Source organism: Crotalus tigris, unplaced genomic scaffold (assembly GCF_016545835.1).
Source record: "Crotalus tigris isolate CLP2741 ecotype Arizona unplaced genomic scaffold, ASM1654583v1 scf7180000018371.15429387391:27106975, whole genome shotgun sequence".
Taxonomy (NCBI): domain Eukaryota; kingdom Metazoa; phylum Chordata; class Lepidosauria; order Squamata; family Viperidae; genus Crotalus; species Crotalus tigris.
This window is the reverse complement of record NW_024096970.1, coordinates 6,439,297-6,452,935: the sequence shown is the minus strand read 5'-3', so window position 1 is coordinate 6,452,935 and position 13,639 is coordinate 6,439,297. Positions and strand designations below refer to the sequence as shown.

The 13,639-nt window shown below is 35.8% G+C and overlaps 1 protein-coding gene across 3 annotated transcripts in view; it reads right to left on the bottom strand.

The window, feature by feature from the left end:
- Positions 1-13,639, bottom strand: part of PREX1 (phosphatidylinositol-3,4,5-trisphosphate dependent Rac exchange factor 1) — a 239,229-nt gene that overhangs the window by 92,959 nt on the left and 132,631 nt on the right. For 2 of the 3 annotated variants that reach the window (XM_039351244.1, XM_039351246.1), the window contains one exon: positions 5,678-5,851. In XM_039351244.1, coding sequence (XP_039207178.1) covers positions 5,678-5,851 — 174 coding nt within the window. The remainder of the gene's footprint in view (positions 1-5,677; positions 5,852-13,639) is intronic. The other variant, XM_039351245.1, reaches the window with a different exon arrangement.

Sequence of the window (13,639 nt, the reverse complement as noted above, 5' to 3'; positions counted from 1 at the left end):
TCATACTTGTTGGATGGAAGATTGGAATACATATTTCTTTTTCCTTTTTTTATTGTATTCTTACTTTTTCTTCTCTCTTTTTTCCTTTTTTTCTTGCACTTTTTACTTTTTTTCTATTCTCTTAAATTTTAGTTTGTATTAGATTTTACTGTTATAATCAGAATTCTTAATACACACACGCACACATACATATGATATTCACACACACAATCTGTAGCTCTTCCTCCTGTCTTGAGGCTAAAACATATAAGGAACGGTTGCTGGAATTGGGTATGTCTAGTTTAACGAAGAGAAGGACGAGGGGGGACATGATAGCAGTGTTCCAATATCTCAGGGGCTGCCCCAAAGAAGAGGGAGTCAGCCTATTCTCCAAGGCGCCTGAAGGCAGGACAAGAAGCAACAGGTGGAAACTCACCAAAGAAAGAAGCAACCTAGAACTAAGGAGAAACTTCTTGACAATGAGAACAATTAACCAGTGGAACAACCTGCCTCAAGAAGCAGTGAAAGCTCCAACACTGGAAGTTTTTAAGAAGAGACTGGACAGCCATTTGTCCGAAATGGTATAGGGTTACCTGCCTGAGCAGGGGGTTGGACTAGATGACCTTCAAGGTCCCTTCCAACTTTATCATCATCATCATCATCATTATTATTATTATCATCAAGGTCTTTTCTATATACCATTACAGTACTGCACTTGAGATAATCTATAATCTATAGATTATAGATTATATTAGATTCTATTCTATAGAGTTGTAAAAATTAGAACCAGCATATTGATTAGAAAAATGGATTGGCAGACATTGCAAGCACCACTATTACATTATTTTCCTTTGCTATCTCAGTTCAGCCAATTTGTTTTAAACTAAGCGAAGTCTCCAGGACATTTTGAAAGACAGTCTTGCATATACCACTTTACAATATTCCAAAATTATAAGGGAGGGAAGCAACAAAATTAAGTAATCCAATTTTATGTTTCTACCTATAGTATGATTGCCTAAGCATGAAAACAATGCAGGTAATATATTTCAAATAACAAGAAATAATTCCTGGCCAGCAAATTACTCAATTAATTCAATTTATAAGAAACAGAAGAAAAAAATAGAAAAAAGTATAAAAATATATTTCTTATTTTGCAATGTGTTTGGAAGACACTAACTTCCTTATCTGCAGTGCAAACCAGACTAAGGAAGTATATTAGATTAATACGACCTACTGATGTCTTTCTAGAAAAAAAAAGGAAAAATTAGTCCAGATTTGTGAACAAAATCAACAAAATCAACATACCATCAACAAAATCACTTTCTTTATATTTCCGATGTACCCACGCTAGCAGAAGTTGCATACGACCCCAGAAGTTGGGTAGTAGCAAACTATAACCAATTTTGTAGATTTAATAAAGTACTATTAATAGTAGTGGTAAGGCAAAGGAACATCAGCATCAGTGCACAAAAAAGATGACACTTAGAGACTAGCTTTCTTCAAATCATTTGCTAAATTGGTGGCAAATGTGAAACACAGATTTAAATCAGCAACTTCCTGACTCACAGTTCAGGTACATTAGTAACTATTATGCCACATTCTTAACTCTATTTAGAAGAACCTGCTGGTTCTGAGTTCAGGATCTCATAACATTTATTTGAAATAAATTAGGCTGCATCTATGTCTGACACAAGAATGATTCTGAATTGACTAGGCCTATCTGATCCACCTATCAACTTTCTTTTTATAGTCGATATGTCATATAGTTATGTATTGTTCACATAGGTATTTTTAATTCTTAAAAATCAGTTTTTCTTAAACCAGAATCTTCCCGATATGTTCAATAGACAATGAGGATTTAGTCTAACAAACCAGTTGAGGAAAGCTATTTTAAAGGGTATAATTTTCATATCTTGTTTGAAATTCTTGGAGTAGCATCCATGCTTAGTTATGCAACTAAATCAAAGACTGGAACTTGGTTATAATTGGCAAGCAGAGTTACAGAAAATGTGTTTGGTAAACAAATGTGATGCACCTTACTCAGATCTAAACAAAGAAAAGGCAATCACAGGCTGCAGGCAACCCACGTAAGCTATTTATTTCTGTCCCTCTGCTCCCCAAGGAAACACCACTGAAACTTGGCAATACGATAGGCAAATATTGGTGGTAAAATTTCAGCCTGTTTTCTAAACTTTTAATTGGTTTTACCAATAGAAATGGGAATTATTTGCGTATGAGAAGCTTGTATCTCACCTAACATTAAACCCCACCAAAACATGGGCTAAATATACAGCACTGATATAAGGAAATATACAGAAAAAAATTAAAAACACTAATTAAATATTCAGATCATCAGGTCTGTAGCTTGCCTTTAACTGATGGAAAATAGAAAGTACTCCATTAGAGGAGTAAAGTAAAGTAAATATTTAAAAAGGACTATGAAGATCAAATGTAAGAATAACTCTGATATCCATTTATTTTTGCAGTTTGCTCTCTATACCGATTTTTCTTTTTTAAAAGTACAATATTTTTAGGGATTGTCCTTCTATATTCCTTCTGAGGAATATAGAAGAAATATCCCTTCTGGCTATAAAAACTATATTTAATTAAAATCAGCTTCTAATATAGACAAGCTTTTAGAAGAACATTTTGGAGATTTTTATTTAATAGTGCAAAAAGATGGTGCTACCTTTTGAATTCTATGCAATGAAATAAATCAGCAAGAAGCTTTTGTTTGTCTAAAAGAAAACCCTGATAAACATATCAGAAATTCTTGTAATTCTCAGAATCTTTGTTGTGCTTCATTTAAATCCTTACAGCGATGCTTAGCCAATCCCATTTGTTTCCTTATTATTACTATTGTTAATCCACTACTATCCTAGCCAATCCCATTTGTTTCCTTATTAATACTGTTGTTACTCCACTGCTATCCTGGATTAATTTATCATTTTATTTATTAAATTTGTTTGCTGCCCATTTCACCACAAGGTGACTCTGGACAGCTTACAGTGCTAAAAAAATGGATTTGGGTTGGCAAAGTAGTTACTCTTGAAACCCTCAATTCAGACCAAGCTTGCTATCCAATATATATATATATATATATATATATATATATATATATCTATAAGATATATATATGATATATATAGTATATATATGTAGGTCTGTTGGTTGTTCGTGTTTTCTCCCACGTAAAATTGGAGTGTCTTGGCAACTTTCGATGGGGGAAGTACTTCGTACATTTCAGGCTGGTGTTTTTTTAGCTTTTGCTTTGAGCAGCAATGTGTGGTTTTAGCTGTTTCTTCCTTTTAACTGCCAGTGAGGGTATGAAACACAGCCAAGCTCCCACCCAATCAATTCATACCCCCACTGGCAGTTAAAAGGAAGAAACAGCTAAGACCACACATTGCTGCTCGAAGCACGAAGCTGAAAACACCAGCCTGAAGATGACGAATGGGACTTCGTCGAAACGTCGCCAAGACACTTCCAATTTTACGTGGGAGAAAACCCGAACAACCAAAGACCTACATACAAATAACCGCGAAAACCTCAGAAAACAAATATATATATATATATATATATATATATATATATATATATATATATATATATATATATATATATATTAATTTTTTTACATAGCTGGCTATCTACATCATTCACATGGCTCCAGTTGGATGCCAAAAAGAAGTCTGAATGAGAAAATGAATAAAACAAAACAATCTCAAAGTGAAATAAACACTCTAAACATGAGGAAGTTTACATGACTTCTAACAATTTCGGCTGGTAACCATCAGCCTCTCAAATACAGGATGCTCCAGACACCAATAAGTCCAGGAAGTTATTTAGCAAATTATATTCTAGACAATAGAATAAAAAACATATTTGCTCACTGGAAACCTCTCCTCCGGCTTAATCACTGGCCCCTGTCAAATATTTATGCCTATCAAATACTTGCAGACATTATTATTGGATGGCCTTTTGTCCAATTAAAAAAAATCATACTCAATTCATCAAATGAATTTTAACCAACTCAATTACAGACTTTAAAATTAGACAGACAAAAAAGAGAATAAAAAGAATAAAATAAAATAGAAAAAAATTAAACATAATAACCAGATATAAATCATGGTGAAATATTTTAATATGGTTTAGAACAGAGATGGCTCAGGAATTCTGGAAGCCGAAGTCTACAGGTCGTGAAGGGGCCATAGTTGCCCACCCCTGGCTTAGAGTTATACCCCATCAAGGCTTTATAATAGTTAAGCAAATCCATCCATCCTGCCTGCTTGCCTTCTTGCCTTATTTACTTTAAATAATATAATTTAGATATGTAACTTTCAAAGTCTAAACCAATCAGCATCTCCACCATCTTATTCTGCACCAAGTATTACCTGAATAATACAATGAATAGATTTTTCCTCAGTTACTTGCCAACAGCAGTATTATATGTTGAATTTGTTTGGATGCAGAGTTCTCACTTGAGGCACAAATGATCATATTTTGGACACATTATAATGCTCAAATGCTCTTTGAGAACTTTATAAGTCTCGGAACTGTGAAAGGAAAGAGGAGAAGGGGGCGACCAGCAGGAAGGTGGGTGGACTTAGTTATAATGGCAATAGATGCACCACTAGAAGATCTAAAAGATCAAGTTAGGAATAGTCTGTCATAGACAAAATCTATCTGAGTGATCATTAAGAGTTGACACTAGCTTGATAATCAATCACCTGCCAATCAACCAGTCACATAATAAGCTACAATGCAGGACTTTTTATTAAGACTATATATCATATTATTTTATGTAAGCTTCACACCCACTCATTACAGAAAGCAGATAGGAATAATGTTTTGTGTGTATAATTTTTCATCATTTTCCAAAAAATCATGCTGATATGAGGTAAAAGCTATCTAATTATTAAAATGTCATTATTCCTGTATATTTCCATTGAAAGCTGTAATAGCATGAAAATATAGTATTGCAACCAGGTAACGTTTTCAATCATGTTGCACTGCACGACTCTATGTCATAGCCGGGAAAGAAAGGAGGATGAGCCCAAAGGGTATAAGGCAAGAGATAAATTAAGACTGCACTCAAGGGTAAGACTGTCAATGAAATCTAGTATAGAACTTTGCATTCAAGCCTCCCTAAGCCCCAAAATTATGAAACTGAAGTTTTGCCACTTAAACTAAGTCAGAGGAAAATTGGTTTGGCTGTGCAAAGAAGACAACATGAACAAAGTCAAAATAAATTTGGAAGGGGTTTTTTTCTTGTTCCATTTAATGTTTACAAGAATTTTATGAAGATGTTTTATTGTAATAAGATTTATTTTGCATGTTAAATAACTTGAACAGAATCCCTTGCTTTTTGAAATAATACATTTTAGATGTATAAATAATTTTTAAAATTATCTCTTAAAATTCAAAAATGTGAAAAACGAGTTGGATCACCATCATGACTTGCAACCATAATGGGCAAGTTCCTGTAGCTTGTAAGTACTTCACAACATGTTAACTTGGTTCAGTTTATTTCTTTTTCAGTTCATACACTAATTCATGAACAACTGTTAAAGAAAGTAAGACACAGAAACAAAATAATAAGGTAACTAATGAATAGCTAACTAAGTTAAATTTGTTCCTTTACTTATAGATAATTCTACTTGATGACCAAAAGCTTAGAATGAAATCTATTACCCACTTTCCACCATACCTCCCATCCTTCAATGTGAGACTGCAATTGCTCAAGAGCTTCCAGCTTCTCCATCTGCCTTTTGGTCTCGTTGATATTGGTACACACTGTTTTCATTGCCTGTAATGCATTCAATACCGCTTGATAATCTGGATGTTTAGTGGGTGTCCTCTTGGCTAATTCCTGGAAGAAAGTTGTAAAAAAGAAAAGAGAAAAGGAAAATAGGTTATAGAAGTTATAAGACAAAACAATTTTCTATTATGATTACGACAGAATGCAATTATTGAAAAACACAACAGCAAGTAGATGTCTCTAACTGAAAGATATCAAGTTCAAGCATTTTATTAATTCTTGGAAGACTGCAAGACAAGACCGCCCAACTTGCAATCCTCTAACCTTAGAAAGTTAACAGTTTTCAAACATGTAATTCTGAACACTCTTGTTTTCAGGTTTCTCAATCAGTTAGTTCCTGTACTTCTTTCTAAACATTCAGATTCCATGTGTATCACTTACTTCCAAGGATTGTATCCAAGGATGTTCATTCATAGATAGAGCAGCATCAGTCCCTAAAACCTGTTATAGGTAGTCCTCAATTTACAACCATAATTGAGCCCAATATTTTTGTTGCTAAGCTAGATAGTTAACTGAGTTTTGCCCCATTTTACAACCTTTCTTGCCATAGTTGTTAAGTGAATTATTCTAATTTTTAAGTTAGTAACCCAGTTGTTAAGTGAATCTGGCTTCCCTCCTTGATTTTGTTTGTCAGAAAGTCGCCAAAGGTGATCACAGGGTTCCGGGACACTGCAGCTGTCATAAATATATGCCATTGCCAAGTGTCTGAATTTTGATCAGGTGACCATGAGGGTGCTATGTAGCGGTCATGTGAAAAACAGTTGTAAGTCATTTTTTTGTGTGCCATGGTTACTACATGAATGGTTGTAAGTCAAGGACTACCTATAGTTTCCTCTTCTACCCCTACCCCTTCTTTATATACCTTTCTTTCTAAATAACAGAACTGGCAATGTACTCGGGAACAGCAGAAGACCTACTTTGTGAATCACTCTGATATGACACAGGGTATTGCTCAGTACCACTTCAAATTGAAATAGCTTCCTCTTGAAAATATGCACTCAGAAGAATCGGACTATGTCAGGGATGGTCATCCTTTTAATAAATGAGGACATCATTGGACATTTTTACATGTTCCACAGATGCAGTCACCAAGATGATGGCACATTAATGGCCACGTTATGTCAAATACATGGCTGGCTCCATACCCTTTGTTTCATTCCTGGTTATCCAGAGTGATTTTTTTCCTTTTTGCTTTTCAAAAATTACAAACCAGTTTTAATTACTTGAGGATGTTCCTGATGCTTCATAAAAGAAGTCTGGGTTACATTTGATTCTGGTTTTTCAAGTTATTTGTCCCTGGATGACATAAAAAATATCCTCATGGATTATGTTCGGATGTCATACCTGAATTCTGAATAGTTCATAGATTTATCATTTAATGGACTCAACATGTTGGAATAGAGGATCCTTTGACCTAGTCCAGTTCTATGTATTTTCTGTTCATATCAACACCATCACAGGGCATTCTTCTGAGGACTTATTTTAGCATCAGAAACTACTGAAGATATGGGTGAGGCCTTACTGCTGACAAGTTCCTCAACTGGAATACCACACTCAAAGAACCGCCACAGAACATCAAAATATTTTCATGCTTAAAAACATCTGAAGGATACTGTTCTAATGATGCTGTGTATCTAATATGTTTGTTGGCTGTTTCTTCAGTATACTTTTAAAACATATTTAACAAGTTACTTATTTCATGTTGCAATTTTTTTACATTATTATAAATACCCTTTGCCAGAAAAATGTAAGAGGAAATCTGGCTCATGAAAAAAAAAATCTTCAGTACAGTGAGGTTGCAATAGTTAACTTAATGAGAATGAGTCTTAACATCTTTTTAGATCTCATTTGTAGCTTGGCTGGAGTACTCAAATATTTCAGTAAGTATTTTCTTCTATTTGATTGTTATATTTCATTTTGATACCTTTAAAATCCAAGATCTAATGGCAAAATTGTGGCACAGCTGTCTCATTCCCCATTTAGTGAGAAGACAATGAGTATTGGAAGACTGAGTTTTGGATTGCACTGACTGCAACAGCATTGCACAGCTAGTAGTCAAGAAAACCGTAATCTACAGAATAGAATTGGAAGGGACCTTAGAGTTCAATCTATGTTTTCAGATTGGGAGGGGGGTGGGAAAATTTGCATTTTAGATTCCATGTATTAATTACTATTTAAAGAAAAAAAATTAATTCTGAAAACTGATATTATGAGGCATAAAGAGAAATATGCATACTGAATGCAAGTTTTATTCTCCTGTGATACATTGCTTGACTGAGTGTGCCATCAAATCAATGTTGACTCTTAGTAACCACACAGATTTTTCCATGACATACTGTTTCCATTGTGCTCCTTCAGATTTTCCAGTGACGCTCCCATCATCACTATAACTGAGTCTATCCACCTTGCTGCTGGTCATCCTTTTTTCCTCTTTCCTTTCACCTTTCTCAGAATTATAGTCTTCTCCATCAAGTTAGACCTTTGCATGCCATGTCCAAAATCTGATAATTTAAGCTTAGTTATCTGAACACTGTGCGTGAAATCTTTCCACTTTTCTGTTTATTTTCTTGGTTGCCTATACAGTTAGTCCTTACAACACTTCATTTAGTGACTCTTCAAAGTTACAATGGCACTGAAAAAAGTGACTTATGACCATTTTTCACACGTACGATCATTGTTACATTGCCATGGTCATATGATCAAAACTCAGATGTTTGGTAACTGACTCATATTTATGAAGGCTGCAGTGTCCTGGGATCATGTGATCACCTTTTGTAACCTTCTGACAAAGAAAAGCAATTAGGAAGCCAGATTCACTTAACAACCATGTTAATAATTTAACAACTGCAGTAATTCATTTAACAACTCTGACAACAAAGGTCATAAAATGAGGCAAAACTCATTAACAAATGTCTCACTTAGCAACAAAAATTTAGGGCTCAATTGTGATTATAAGTCAAGGGCCATCTGTAGTATTCTCATAAATTTTCACCAACCAAGTTCAAAACTGTCAATACTTTTTCTACCCTAGTACTGCATATTCCAATTTCTGCTCTGTAAAGCGTCACAAACCATTCGCTGCATTATTGTGATCTTTGTTTTACATCATGGCCTCTGAATATTTTTTCCAAGACCTCCATTACTCTTTTCCCAAGTGCTAGCCTGTGGCATACTTCTTAACTTCAAGTTCCTTTACTGTTAATAGATGAATCTAAAATGAAAGCTATCCATCACTTCAACATCTTCACTGTAAATTCTAAAGCAGGTTGCTGTAACCACTGTCTAGTCTCATTGAAGTTTACTATCAGAGCATTTTTCAACTATTTCATTTTGCATTTTTCAACTACTATTATCTGTGAATTAGAGTAACAGCCTTATTGATTAGAATAGACTTATTGATTAGATTGCATCTGAACTACAACTAGATTTTCCTGGTATTGTTGTTGTTGTTGTTGTTGTTGTTGTTGTTATTATTATTATTATTATTATTATAATAAACCATCCTGCGACGATACCTGTAATACTATCAAACATCCACATCTGCCTATGCCAGGTCCTGGGTAAGGACTCGATAGGTAGACAAAATGCCAAATCCAGTCTGAACATCTGGCTGACTGTGCGATGATCAATAATAATAATAATAATAATAATAATAATAATCCCCCAGTGAGGCACTACCTTGATATGGTTGTGGGGCTTGTGTACTCTGAGGAAGATGAGAGCTATGCCAGAGGTTCAACCATACTGGACAGGTCTCATCAGAGGAGTCAGACAAAGAGTGTCTCTCCCATAAAAAATATGGTAAGACGTAAATTTCACAATGCCATACCGGCTCGGACGTCGCCCGGGTTAACAAGGTCCATGCTAGATATTGGAGTTCCTGGATATCTGGTGAAAAATGGGTTACAGGACTCAGGACTGTTGGCTGAGCAACCAGGGCCAGCAGCTGCAGAACTATTGGAAGAAAAGGTGTTTACCCGTCGCAGATACAGTGATGGAAAACAAAGAAATAATGATCTGTTACTACAGATCAAGTCCAACAAGACGAGGATATCTAAAACAAATGCACCATTTGTGGAAAGAACAACATCCAGAATCAGAAATAACAGAACAGAGACTAGCAGATCAACGCCGATTTATAACACGAAATAAAGTATTTACAGAAACAGAATTGGACGAACTGCAAAGGTTTACCCAGGGCAAAGAAACCAAAGCCTTACAAGAAATAATTCAGAATGTAGAGGCAAACCAGGGGGAGTTGGCAGTGAAAGAATCCAGTAGAGATATACAACTGTTCTCATTTGGAAACCAGGAACCTCTTCCTCAGGAAGAAAAATAAAAGAATTGAAACAAAGAATAACTGAGCATTTAGAACAGCACAAAAACAACAGAATAAGGCTGCCTGCATTGAAGCTTGTTTCAAAGAAACAGCTAGCACAAGCATTAAAAGATGCAAATACTGCAATAGCAAGTATAAGCACCAATTCACTGCAAGAAACAAACCAACTAAAGTACAGCACAGCTGCAGTTATAACTGAATACCTGGGATGCAAAATCTTTTTTTTTGTTTTTTTATTTTTGTTCTTTTAACTTTTTTTTTTTTTTTTTTTTTTTTTTTGTTTTTAACAAAGAAGAAAAACAAACAAACAGTGAACCAGAAAAATGGAAGGTTAGACTAGAAAATAAGATCAGCAAGTTAAGATCACATGCAAGCAAGCTAGAACAGATGAAAGAAAAGAAGCTGAAGAACAAGAAGACCAAAGAATACCTAATCAAGAAATACCACTTAGAAACAAGGAAAATCAAGGAAGCACTGGAAATAATAAAGCAACAAATAACAGCTATAGCCAGGAAAATCAGTAGCTATGAAGCTCGAATTGCAAACTATAGGCAGAACCTCCAATTTCAATCCAATCAGAAAAGTTTCTACCAATCCATCAATGGAGAAACTGCAATGAATCAGTCAGTACCTGACAAGGACGAAACAGTGCAGTTCTGGAAGCAGATATGGGATAACCCAAAGAAATACAACAAGGATGTGGCTTGGTTAAAAGAGGTGGATGCAAATAAAACAGAAGTTGAAATGAAAGAACTAGTAATAACAACAAAAATTGTAGAAAAAAGAGCAAAGAAAATCAAAAATTGGTCAGCACCAGGTGAAGATGAACTGCATGGGTTTTGGTTGAAACATCTAACTGTTATACACCCACTCATTGCCAAGCAGTTCAACAATATACTACAAGGTGGAGAAATTGAAAAGGGGCTAACAACTGGGAAAACCTACCTAATAATGAAAAATCCAGCAAAAGGGGCAACACCAGGTAACTACAGGCCAATTACCTGCTTACCAAAAACTTTCAAATTACTAACTGGTGTGGTAGCTGATGCAGTACAACAGCATCTAGTTGAAAACAATCTCTTTCTACCTAAGCAGAAAGGAAATCGCCCCAATAGCAGAGGAACAAAAGATCAACTCCTAATAGATAAAATGATCTTGGAAAACTGCAAGAGAAGGAAGACCAACCTGAATGTGGCATGGATTGACTACAAAAAGGCATTTGACTCTCTGCCACATGATTGGATAATCAAGTGCCTAGAAATAAAAGGAGTAAGTAGAAACATCAGAAAATTTGTGCAAAAATCGATGGCACAATGGAAGACACAGTTGCAGATCAATGGTGAGAAGCTGGGAGAGGTTAATATCAAGAGAGGAATATTTCAAGGAGATTCATTATCACCATTACTATTTGTCTATTTGCCTGTTTCATCTTGTCACAATACTGGAATAATCAGGACAGGTTATCAAACATCAAAAACATCTGCCAGACTATCCCACCTCCTTTATATGGATGATCTGAAGCTGTATGGAAAAACATCATCTGAAATAGAATCGCTGCTCAACACTGTCCGTATATATAGCCAAGATATTGTAATGGAGTTTGGCTTGGACAAATGTGCACACTTACTATCAAACAAGGAAAAATAATGAAAACTGAAGGAATCAAGATGCCCCACGAAAATAACATTAAGAGTTTGGATGAGGAAGAGTACTACAAATACTTGGGTATCCTTCAAGCTGACAACATCAAGCACACTGAAGTCAAGAAAAAGATTAGAGGTGAATACATCAAGAGAGTGAAGAAGATCTTAAAATCCAAACTCAATGGAGGAAAATACCATAAAGGCAATCAACACCTGGCACCTTCCAGCATTAGGTACACAGTGAATAGTGGAATGACTCAAGCAGAAACTAAAGCAATGGAAGCCAGAACCAGAAAAAATAATGACAATGAATCATACTTCATCCACGCAGTGACATTGTAGACTTTATCTCACCAAGGCAACAGGTGGGCGTGGAATTGTACAAGTCATCAGAGGGAGAAGAAACAATGGCTTTGGACGAAAATTGAAGAACAATGATAAAGATGCACTGAAATTAGTATATCAGGAAGGCTTAGTGACTACTGGAGAGACCAAACTGGCCTACAAGAAAGACCAAATGAAGAACAGAATAGAGGCATGGGAAGACAAAGCACTACATGGCCAATACATTAAAAAAATAGCTGGGAAAGCAGATATTAACAAGACCTGGCAATGGCTACGAGCAGGAAAATTGAAGAAAAGAAGACCGAGGGACTTAATCTGGCTGCACAAGACCAAGCCTAAGGACAAATGCATATAAAGTCAAATTGAGAAGACAGCACAGACAGTAAGTGCCTATGCAAAGAAGTGAAGAAAACAGTGGACCACTTGGTAAGCTGTTGCAAGAAGATTGCATAGATTGCTTACAAGCAGCGCATGACAAGTAGCAACAATGGTGCATTGGAAGATCGGACAAAAAATATAATTTGCCTGTAAGCAAAAACTGGTGGGATCATAAAATAGAGAAAGTCATAGAAAATGATAAAATTAAACTGCTCTGGGACTTCAGAATTAAAACAGACAAGCACCTGCAACATAACACCCCAGACTTAACAATTGTCGATAAGAAAGACAAAAAAGTCTGGATAGTGGACGTGGCAGTGCCTGGAGATAGCAGAAGAGAAGAGAGAGAACTGGAGAAGATAACAAAATACAAAGACCTACAAATAGAAATAGAAAGACTGTGGCAAAAGCAAGCAAGGGTAGTACCAATAGTCATAGGCTCCTTGGGCGCAATCCCAAAACAACGGGAGCACCACTTGAACACCATGGGCATTGACAAATTTGCTATTAGTCAATTGCAAAAGGCGGCCTTATTAGGAACTGCTTCCATCCTGCGATGATACCCCACATCTGCCTATCCCAGGTCCTGGGTAAGGACTCGATAGGTAGACAAAATGCCAAATCCAGTCTGAACATCTGGCTGACTGTGAGATGATCCATAATAATAATAATAATAATAATAATAATAATAATAATAATAATAATAATAATAATAATAATAATGTCGAAAGGGACCTTGGAGGTCATCAAGTTCAACCCCATGCTCAGGCAGGTAACCCTATAGCATTTCAGACCAATGGCTGTCCAGTTTCTTCTTAAAAACTTCCAGTGTTGGAGCATTCACCGCTTCTGGAGGCAGGTCGTTCCACTGGTTAATTGTTCTAACTGTCAGGAAGTTTCTCCTTAGTTCTAAGTTGCTTCACTTCTTTGGTTAGTTTCCATCCGTTGCTTCTTGTCCTGCTCTCAGGCGCTCTGGAAAACAGCCTGATTCCCTCTTCTCTGTGGCAGCCCCTGAGATATTGGAGCACAACTATCATGTCCCCCTTCGTCCTTCTCTTCATTAAGCTAGACATAACCAATTCCAACAACCTTTCCTTATATGTTTTAACCTCCAGTCCCCTAATCATCTTTGTT